At 42.2% G+C, this 11177-nt stretch overlaps 1 protein-coding gene across 1 annotated transcript; it reads right to left on the bottom strand.

Annotated features, from left to right (window-relative positions):
• Positions 1–6642: 6642 nt before the first annotated feature.
• vrtn (vertebrae development associated) lies at positions 6643–8839 on the bottom strand. Its single transcript, XM_022738003.1, has 2 exons — positions 8528–8839; positions 6643–8403 (listed from the first exon to the last, which is right to left on the bottom strand). The coding sequence occupies exons 1-2, from the start codon at positions 8837–8839 to the stop codon at positions 6643–6645; spliced, it is 2073 nt and encodes a 690-aa protein (XP_022593724.1).
• Between the last annotated feature and the right edge of the window lie 2338 nt (positions 8840–11177).

Here is an 11177-nt window from a genome sequence, read left to right as displayed (position 1 = left end):
GTAATGCAGACAGCCAGTTATTACCCGAACTCTAATTTCCTGCCCCTACTTTGTCGCCATTCCCCTGTACATCGCGCTTCTTTTCTTGTACTGAAACAAAATCTAGCAATTAGCTCTTATCTTCTCATTCTGCCGACAATAGCTCATGCTGAAATGAGTTCATGGTTCATGGTTGCGGTGCTTTTAATCACAACCCCGGACATTAGCCATTAGGGGAACCAACAGCTGTGCTTACACCCACCCAGCTCACAATAGAACCCACATGGTCATTATGGGAGGTTCATTTGGTGAGGTTGAGGTTACTAATAAGGCTCTGTTATTAGACGGGGACTCGAAAGAGGGCATTAGCATGGGATATGGAGGATAGTTCTGCCGTCATTTTGACAAGCAGGGTTATCCAGCCTTCAGTCTTCAGCCGGGATGACACAGAAACACTGAGCCTGTTAGGAAGCTGACGGTAAGTGCATGTTATGTGATGGGCATGTCTGTATTTAATCTGCCCGTTTCACAATATTCAAAAACGAAGGCCAGACCTCGGGGAACTATGACGGCATCATATGTAGGCTATGTATAAGTACAATATGGATCAATACGTACACATAATATATTTCTCCTGTCTTTCCTAAAGCAGAAATGTAAATGATACTGGGCTACACTGTATTATGAATCTTTGTATGTAATCTTTGCATGTTTAGCACTGACATCCTTGAGATTCAGCATGTTGCCTGGTAACCTCATGGTGAAGTCACTTCCTTTTCTGTATGAATTAAACAAATGGGATTTCATGTGAGGATTAGTATGTTTATGAGGGGCTAGTAGCCAGGTATTGTTACCAGGCGAGGTGTTTGCATCTTTTTCCAGTCTCTAGGCTAAGCTAAGCTAACAGGCTGCTAACTGTCACTTTAAATTAAGCTAATAGATAAGAAGGTATAGGAGGACGAAGAAGTATCAATCCTTTTATTTGACTCTAAACAAAACTATTTGTGTACATTTGAGTATACTGTACTAAGGTACAGTTGATGTGTTACCAGGTGAGGTTTCAACAAAAACACGAAGAAATGAGCACATTAGCAACAAGCTAAATAAAAGTTTAATGTTGGTATCTCCCCCTTGCCTTTCTTCACATGAACTGGGTTTTCCCAAGAGCTCCTGAGGTAAGATTTGAGATGGATGGATGGATGGCCTTCTTATCTTTATTGAACTTTGATGTCTGGCCGTTCTGCTTTCTGACTTACAGTTTTAATGTTGCATTGAGGGATCAAGTCTCTGGCTTTCACCGACTCATGATGAATCAAAACTGAACAGGTGGTAGAAGTGTACAAGACCACGAAACAAACATACACAAAGGACAACATGACCTCAAACACGGATTACCCATCAAGGCCCGTATTTACATGACCTTTAGCCCTGATTATCATCTGTTGACATGTGATCCAGTGAACTAGTAGCTACTGGGATCAGACTGGAAATAACTGCTCTTGTTAATACACTGACAATCCCTCAAGTTTCTCTCTCTCTCACACACGCACACTCACTTGCTCAGTTTCTCTCTCCATTCATCAGCAAAAAGCATCACAGAATTATTGATTCAGTGCAAACAAAGAGTGAAACAATTGATGCAGGAAAAACAAGTCAGGGGTTGTCACTCATTGATTTACTTGTCAGTGCAGGGCTATGATCAGTAGTTGTGGTGTGTGTGAGTGTGAGTGCGTTTGTTTACTTGCTGAGAGATGAAATGAGAGTTGTTGGACGAAACAACAGCAAACCCACAATAAATCACTTAAGAATAAATGTGAGAGGAAATTGATCCATGGAATATAAGGCAGCAGTAAGTAAATAATACTTTCTTATTGAATTAACAAATGCTTTCCTACTCTGGTTTGCATTAACAAAATCCTCCTTGCCATGTCTTCAAGGTCTGAGCTCTCAGGCACAGCATTATGCATAATTAAGCAGAGAAATTGCACATTACTCGTGGAAAATTCACAAAAAGCATCTTGTCTCCCTGACTGACATGATCAATTCAGAAACCCATTTCACAACCAGGCATACACCTTGAGAGAAATGAATTCGCATCAGCCTCATTTTGAAGTCAAACGCAGAGTCATGTTGTCCCTCGGTGAGTGCCCTGCTTCAAACTCAAGCAAAACAATTTTTTGTTTTTTCCACCATAGAACCTTGAAAAAATATACATCTGCCGACTAATGTGACATGATGCTGAATCACATAAGGCTGCACCAGCCGGAAACGACATAAAATGTGGATATTATTTGTGATGACTGGAACTTGAGTCTTTCCTTAGAAATTTTGAGTCTAAAAGTGTGGTTCAACAGCAAATATTGTGTTTCGTGTCTACATGGATTTATGTGGCTATGAATCAATTCACTTTTTTGTTAGTTGCCCTTGAAACAACACTGTGTCTAGGCATATCTGCTATATTAAGAAAAGGGATATTGATAGAGAGGATGGCATTGAAATCAATATAGTCTTACTGCCAAGCAGTAGTCCCCCTGGTGGCTTGATGGGCTTGTGCTCATCATGGGCACAAAGGTCTGAGTTTGTATGTAATGACCATAAAAATAAAATTTAGCCAAGTCATTAATAGCTCCTGACTGGGGCTCAGAGGTGCTCTCGTCTCTGTTCTTTTTCTTCTTTCTTCCTGTACTGTTTATTCTGTCATTAATCAATTTGTTTCCCAGATGTTATCTGGTTTATGCATTACTGGATGCAATGTTGGATTATGTTCATTAATGGAGTTATCACAAGAGAAATGTGCACTACACACCCTGAGTGTAGTGCAGGAAGACAATGAATTTGTGTCCAAACCAAAGTGTGTGCCTTTTCATTCTTTATGAAGGCTGGACTAAAACCTTGGAAACCTTTCTTCTGAAGCAAACCACTGCCACCTAGTGGACATACTGTCAACATGCCTGGATACGTTTAGAGGTTTCAGGATCTTTGTGAGTGAATGCATCGCTTTGAAAATGTCACCTCATTTCAAACTTTGCAGTCTGAAATAGTTTTTTTCACGTCTTCTTCGTCACTGTACCCATAAGGTCAAATTCCAGAGTTCATCTGACTTCATATCACTGCTCCTATCAGAGGGTAATTGGCAGCAGACGGCAAGCCCAGGGTCCCACTGGTCTGTTTTGTTTACTGAGAAAATTTGGCATCCTTGAAATGCCTCTCCGCTTTATCGCTCTGTCTTTCTGAACCAACTGCAGTATGCTAATCCTTGAAGACTCCAGCTCCCACCTGCCAACCCTCATTATTTTCATGCTATTTTTGAGATAAACAATGTAGAGTAGCTCGGTGCCAGTGAGATTTCCTCCCATCATACAGTAATGAAGATGGAAACAGAACCACAGGCAAAGGAAGACATTAAGACTTCAAATCAAATATTTGCTTATGGCAAGGTCAGCTGCCTTAGTGATTCCTAAGATTCTGATCACGTGACTCGTTAAAAATGAAAACTTTTCAAAGTTTAAAATGTTGTTAATTACCTTTGCAATGTTCAGGTCTATTTGAGTGGAACAACAGGCATATTACCTTCAGCAAACATATGGCTATAACTGTAGCTGTCCCAGTTTTATGACAAGTAATGTGACCTTCATATCAGATCTTACTCCATATGTTAGATCCAAATTGAGCCGAGTGTTTAAATTAGCCCATGGTAAAACATACATATTAGGCTATGTAGAATAAGACTGCAGTTCAATGTCAACTGAACAAATTTCTTCTGCTGATGTGATATGGTCAAAAGCTCCATAACAAGTGAGAAAGCAGCACTGAGTCAGCTCTTGTTTTCAAATGCGAGGAATTCACTGTCAAACTAAAACTGAAATTTGATTCTACCAAAATGTGAGAAAATATGATTGGACTGAGTAGACATAGGAAATGACTATCTATCCATTCTATTTTTTCCAGATGCGTGTCTTTCATTTCATGCCTTTACTACAAACACTACAGGATGTCAGGAAATGAGGGAGAGATGCAACAAACGTCCAGACTGGACTCAAACTGAGGATGTTGTGGTCCATGATAAACATCAGAGGTGTGTCCCATCTACGCATTTGAATCAATAATTCAATCATCCTTTTTTAATAATTTACTGCATTGCAATTTGTGAATTCACCTAAAATGATTAAAAATCAAGACATGAAATTTGATTGGACCAAGAGCTGATGGAGGACTGATACTGAAACTCACTCTGATTAAAGTGCACTCCCTGCAGGCCAACTTTAACTGCATGATATAAGAAAAAAAATACTCAAATAACAGTTCAACAATTGTACCATTCGGCAGTGAAAACATGTATAAAAATTCTATAAAAATCAATAGGATTCTTGTAGGAATATCAGAGATGCCAAAAAAGACTCATATTACTGGAGACATGAATAGAAATACTATTAACATATCACAGAGGTATTAGGAGTATTTAAAGGTAAAATACCAACAAAGTACCTAAACTCAAAGGCAGGAGAACAACAGCTAAGGTACAGATTTAATTTCAGAGACTGGCTAAGCAATGGTTGGGATGATCTGGGATAAGATTTAAATCTTTTACCTAAAAAAGTTAATTGACTAACTTCCTAACTTTGTCAGATTGAACTGTGGAGTTGTGTGATCAGAATGATGGCTTCAATACTCCAAGACAAAAGTCTAAATCACAGGTTCCCCCCTTCCTTCTCTCTGCACCTCCAGCCCTCCCCCAAAACTCTTGGATGGTCTTGGCCTTATCTCAAACACCTCTATCCCCCTGCATACAATTAACCCCTTCCCCCACTCTCTGTACTCCATCCCTCCCACTCTTGACCATTACCTTCATTAGCATAAGCACAATAGCCAAACAGAGCAAAGACAGTGAGCAAAAACCACAAAAACTAGTCTCAAAGCTCATTGCTGTTCTTTAGCCACTAGCTTGGTTTGACCTGTTTGTCTGTGGTTATACAAAGTGATTGTGTTCTCCTTTCCCCCTCTTTTGCTTTATCTTTTGTACAGCACACTGGTTGTTAACATGAATTCACTCGGCACAGCCTGACACGTCTTTAGGATCATTATGCACCGCAAAAATTCAGCCACTAAAGTGAGCAATTTGATGTGTTAAGCTTTCCAATTTATCCTACCAAAGAATCAAATCAACATGCAGCTGATGGGGCATAAGATTAAAAGTGCTTAGAAGGGGGTTATTGGTATCACTTGAGCAGAACAATAGCTCACTGACATGGAAGATACGGCCATTGACTGGAGAAATTACACACACTTTAAAATGGCTTAATGCTAGCAGTGGTGAGAGGTATTGTGGAGCATGAAACAAGTGGTGGTTAAAACAATTTATAAGGGGTGGTGTGTTAATGAAAAGACATAATGAAGCACTTCCTAATAGATAGATATATAGATAGATAGATGACTGGTCAAAAAAAAACAAAGCCAAGGGTTGATGCTGATCGATTGATTTATTGATATACAGCCAGTACAGACTGCCTCACCTGCTGACTGAACATAATGCAGGCTGTCAGTATCAACAGTACCAATTACAGACATGTGATGAATAAGAAAATAAATACATAAAGTAAATGTAAACTGAAATCTATTATGGCAGTTTTTATTGGCAGTTCTGCAAAACACGTTTGTCTATGTGGAGACAAATTGGAATGGAACTTCATATACAACTAAATAGTAAACAAAAGTAGCTTATAAATGCAAATTTCCCCCAGTATTTCAGGGAAATAGGTAGTTTTGAAATGAAGGAGTGTACAAAAAATAAAATATCTTCATTTATATTCAATTTTCAAGTTATTTCTCAAAAATAGAGTTGTAGGAACTTAACCAGAGTGTGCCTAATGGTTAAGAAAATACATTCAACGGCGTAATGGGAACCATTTTAGTGCAAATATAGTGTGACAAAACTCACAGTTTATAGTGATGATTACCAGAAAAAGGAGGCATTTTCAAATGCCAGAACCTTGATGCAGCCACCGAAACCTTCAGTGCACCAAGTGAAACCCTGAGCTTTAAATTCAATAAAAAGGAGAAAGATGAATTAAGGACAGAGGATGTCTGAACAAGAAGTCATCTCTGATGTCTGAAATACTGGCTGCTCTTTACATGCAAAGAATCAAAAAACATTAAACCGCCAAGAATCCAGATCGATGTTACATGCATCAACAAAAAAGCATACATTCAAGCATAAACAATCATATTACAATGAGAATTGAAAAAATAAAGGCACCCAAGTACAATGCCTAGCAGGGATTAAAAGACATTGGAGAAGAAACAGCCTCAAACAAAATGCCACTAAACAACAGCTTTGAACTGCTTTTTGCCTGGAGGGCAACATGCAGGGTTTAAACAGACCCACAACTCAGTTTCTTTTCAAACACGTGCAAATGTCCAGGAGGAAGGAATGAGCTGTGGTGGTGGGGCAGAGAAAAGACACAATGCATTTAGATGCTAAGCCAGTGTACTCAACAGTCCTGTAGAACATGAAAAAATAAAGGGAAGAGTGTGTAGCTAGTGTGTTTACAACAAAATGCTGAGGTAAAGAGGTGAATGTGAAGGTTTTAGGGCCAAGAAGTTCCTCATCAGAGCTAAGATTTTGCTTTCAAAAGCCCATTTTTACAGGATAAAAGCTTTGGGCATTTATCCATGAACCAGTGACACCCCATGATGCAAAGCTCGCTTCCACATGTAGTAGGTCGAGCGTGGAGTGAAGGGGAAGTAAGACCGGAATTCTTTAAACGTAGGGAAGGATTTTTCCTCAAAGCGTTGCTGAAGGAAAAGCTTGGCCTTGGCCTTGAAGTTGGCCAGAGCCACAACATCCATTGCAAACATCTGCTCATCTATTGGTGCCTTGCCGAGAAGGGTGTGCTTTGAATGTGGGGCATCAAAAGAGGGCACGGGGGAGCTTTCTCGATATCTAGGGCTCTCAACAAATGGGAGCATAGACTGACTCTCCACCCTCCTCTCCGTAATTTTGTTTTCTGTCGTGGTGCTCTGCGGAATCTCAGGGAGGACGTCGGCACACTGGACGACCATTTTCTTCTTGCGGTTCTGCCTGCTGCGCCACAGCCAGTAGAAACAAGGGGACATGGACGGGAACTTGAGCTTGAACTTCGTCAGGGACCACTTTGATTTCTGGACATGCAGCTTCGCAGCATCTCTGAGCTGTTTTTTACTCATGTACGCCAGCCTAAAACTTCTGTGTTTTCGCCGGCAGATCCTCATTCTGGGCATGGCAGCCTGGTGGATGTTAGGCAGGACTGGTGACAGACTTTTCGGACTTTGACTCTTGTCAGCATCTGAGCTGTCCTCGCTGCTGCCAACACTGCCTTTGTAACCTCTGCTGAACAGCATGGCTTCTCTCCTCCAGTTGTAGTAGGTTGATCTGGAGATCCCAGGGAAATTTCTTTTGAAGACCCTGAAGGGGAGGGAGGCATTCACCGCGATGCAATTCTGCAGACAACGTTTAGCTTCCTGCATATGTGTTACATTCTGGGCCCGCTCTAGGTCCAACTTGCCAAGGCTGAGGCCAAACATACTGGCCACGCTGTCATGGTGGTCCGGCTCATCCTGCTTTGCTTCAGGTGAAGACCAGGCCTCCTGCTCCGTACTCTCTCCAGGACTGATCTCTCCAGTTGAAGATGAGGTGGAGAAGTTTCCTCCAGACTTCAGAAGCTCATGCTTCCAGTTATAGTAAGACGACCTTGAGATCTCAGGGAAAAACTCCTTGAACTGGTGCAGAGGGATGAGCTTTCCCTCCAAGTAACAAGCTTGAAGGAAATACTTGGCCTCATACCTAGCTGCGGACTTTTTGCAGTGCTCCTGTGTCTGCCTCTTCCAGCGGTAGAAGGTCCTCTTGGTGATGTTGTACTTGTCCTTCAGACTCGGGTAAGAAAGCTGCGAGTCCTGGTTCAGCAGCTCCTCACTCTTGATGGGGGATGCCCTCTGCTCACTGTCAGGACTTCCAAACGTGAGATCTGTGGCCTGGGCTAGTGCGACAAAATTATTTGGCCTGAACAAGCCGTCAGACTGCAATTCGCCGGACCACATGATGTGGAGGGTTTGTGGCTCTGAGTCTTTGGGCCAGGTCCTTGGACGTATGACCCGGTTGAAGTAGGGTCGGATCTTTAGGTTGAACATGGGGTAGATGGAGTAGATGTCAAACTGAAGGACCGATGATAGGGCGTAGACATGCCACATGTTGGCATAGGAGCCAGGGAAGCAGGAAGCTTTGACATCTGCATCAAAGATGGCCTCCAAGACTGTGACGGGCAGATTGAGCATGTCCTCGGACTCTTCAGCACAGAGACTGAAGCGAACTGCCTGGAGCATCATTTTAGAATCAATCATCCCAGACAGGTAGTATCGCTTCCACAGCACCATTTCCACTACGGTCCGCACCTGTGGCGGACAATAATAATGGAATTAATATTACAGCCATTATGTGTTCATATCATCAGCTAGAATAGATGCATCACTGTACATTCAGACCAGAGACAAAAGATTATAAACCATCATTACTCACCTGTATCTCCAAGCTAAGACCTGTGCTCCCCACTAACAACATGCTGACTGCATCAAACAGCAAGTTGCCTTCTCCCTTGCAGTTTACCGGCAGGAGGCCCCTGGGTGCATCAGCCGGGTACAGGCCGTGAGCTGTGTCGTCCACGCCTGCCCACTCAGGGAACTCTTGACAGGGGGTACTGGGAAGCTGGAAGGGAGCGAGGACCTGGTCCACCTCCAGGGCCACTCTGGTCAGAGCATCCAGGCCAGAGCTCTCCGTGGCCTCCTGGAGCTCTCCCAAAACAGACAGCACGACCTCGTTCCTCGGAATCATAACTGGAGATCTGATGAGCGCTGGGAGGAGAAAGAGGAGGAAGTGAAGGAGAGGTAAAGGTTAGAGAGAGTGGAGGAGGAGAGGATCCAGATGTCTACATTCAGTGAAAATGGATGACTCAGGGAAATTTTATGAACTCTTAACAGCAGGGGATAAGCTTAGGAAATTTGCTCATGCCTTTGTTACCACTGGACTAGATTATGTAGATCAGCATGGTTTATCCATACACAAACAACAGCTGCAACTTAATCTAAACACTGCTGCTTCAGTTTTGACTGAGAAAAAAACACATGTATAATTTGTGGTAGTGGCAGACAATAAATTCCTGTATTATTAAGAATTAAGCTGATTTATAATGTACTTAAAAGAATGTTCTGTTACTCACCTTGTTGTCCCAAGTCGCATGCTTTAGTTTTTTGGGTTTTTTTATAAATGCAAAAGCAAGGCGGGGTTTATACCTCATACAAATAACACAAAACAGTCAAGTGAAATTCGATGATTTCACAGGCTAGTGATTTCATATAGATTTTTCTATTTGCAAAGCAGCTGCAAAAAGAGACAAAACAGACCAATATAATACAAATTAAACTTATTCAGATCAAATTCAAAGTCATTACCTACTTTAGTAAGGCCTACTTTGTGTGGCGTAATGTTTTTTGTGTTTTTGTTCTAAGGATCTCTCTCAATTATTTGCCTGTTTCCATGATTTCAAAGACTTAATTGGATTTGCGAAGTTTCGGCCCCTACATTGAGTCAAACGCGTGTCTTAATAAAATACAATCCCCCACTTGTGGCAACGCAAAAACAAAATTGGAAACGATCGTTTTTCTTACCTAAGCGTCCAGAGACTAAAATGTGTCTCAAAGGAAGTCACTTAATTGTAATGCGGGGTTTCACAGCTGATGATATTGATCTCTCTCTCCGTGAGTTTTAGTCCATTGTGTGCGTGTAGCTCCGGAGTGTCCTCTCCTCTGAGCACGGGAGATTTTGGGGAGTGATAAGCAGCACCTCCCATCAGGAAATTGTCAGTCGTCGATTCGCTTTTTTGTTTCTGCGTCGAGGGGACCCCCCCACCCCCCACAGCTCCCTCCTCCTTCTCCCCCTCCCCTAGACTACAGCCAGGGTCAATTTCAATGTGAAGTGTTAACAAAAGCCAATGTGTCAGGGGCCACAAGAACACAGAGGCAGCCCTGTAGGTTAACTGGTATCGGTGCCTTTAGGTTTTATCAACACGTTTTTGCTTTTCAAAGCCAACTCCACATGTCAACAGTTCACTTTCAAGGTTATTCGTCAAGTGCTCTTGGCGTCAAAGGACGATCTGTGGTTATTTTTCCCTCATGAATAAATTCCTACGTGCTTGCACAGATACATTTTGTGGGAGGTTAATTGTGTTGCTTGATAAGCTTAATGTGAAATCCCCCCTTAATGTAAAAAAAACAAAACAAAACAGGAAACAAACAGTTTTACAGCCATGAACTTGCTCGTCCTTTTACAGTTACTACTAGTAGTAGACAGTATGAAGCCTAGTATGTGGATTAGAGTGGATATGTGCAGACAGGGTGTGGACATGAGCTTTATGAGAGGAGAGGAAGGCTCCTGAGCTCCAGCTCTGTTTGTTTCTCCACTGTATCACTTTTAACACCTCCTCTCCTGCCTTTTGCAGGATTTCAGTAATCAAAGCCTTTTGTTCCACACACGCACAACAATCCCACCGATTGTCCCCCAACCCCCCACGGCCCACACTGTAGATCCCAACCCTACGGCTTGTTCCCCCTACACACACACACACACACACTTAAATTCACACACCAGGGGACAATGGCATTTGGCCCCCGCTGCTCTGTCCACTACAAGTACTGGGCAGACAAGCTGGTGCCTGAGTTCACTGGGGTTCAAGGGTTTGACCTGAAGCTTTATCAGCTATTTGGACAATGACTGTGTGGTTGGCCTTGTTGGGAGGGGGTGGGGGGGGGGTTCTGACATTACAAGTTGAGATAATGCAGAGACACCCACGTGTTTGACCTAAGATGTTTCAGAGGTCAGAGTGTGTTGGAATTTTTTTAATACAAGCAGCAAGTTCCAGTTAAACAGTTACTTTAAACTGACAGTACATTTTGAAATAATGACATAATGTTTGTATGGAAAGGTCAAGGAAAGTGTCTGTAAATTGCATCAGTGTAGTGGAGTGTAAGAGAGAGGTCACAGTCATGTCTCTTGTTCATCTACTCACTTTAAAAGTGACATTATTGGTCATTGGATTTCATTGTTGCTAAAGTGAAAAAACCTCAAGAGAAATCCAGCAGCACTGCAGCCTTGTGTACTGTTCATTAGGAATCCA

Source organism: Seriola dumerili, unplaced genomic scaffold (genome assembly GCF_002260705.1).
Source record: "Seriola dumerili isolate Sdu_G_001 unplaced genomic scaffold, Sdu_1.0 BDQW01000025.1, whole genome shotgun sequence".
NCBI lineage: Eukaryota > Metazoa > Chordata > Actinopteri > Carangiformes > Carangidae > Seriola > Seriola dumerili.
The sequence above is the reverse complement of the archived record's forward strand: the minus strand, read 5'-3'. Positions and strand labels throughout refer to the sequence as shown.

Excerpts from the sequence above, each read along its gene's own strand:
- vrtn (XM_022738003.1), bottom strand. The coding sequence starts at position 8,839 with ATGATTCCGAGGAACGAGGTCGTGCTGTCTGTTTTGGGAGAGCTCCAG. Across the intron at positions 8,404-8,527 it reads GTCTTAGCTTGGAGATACAG|GTGCGGACCGTAGTGGAAAT; the intron begins GTGAGTAATGAT and ends TGTCCGCCACAG.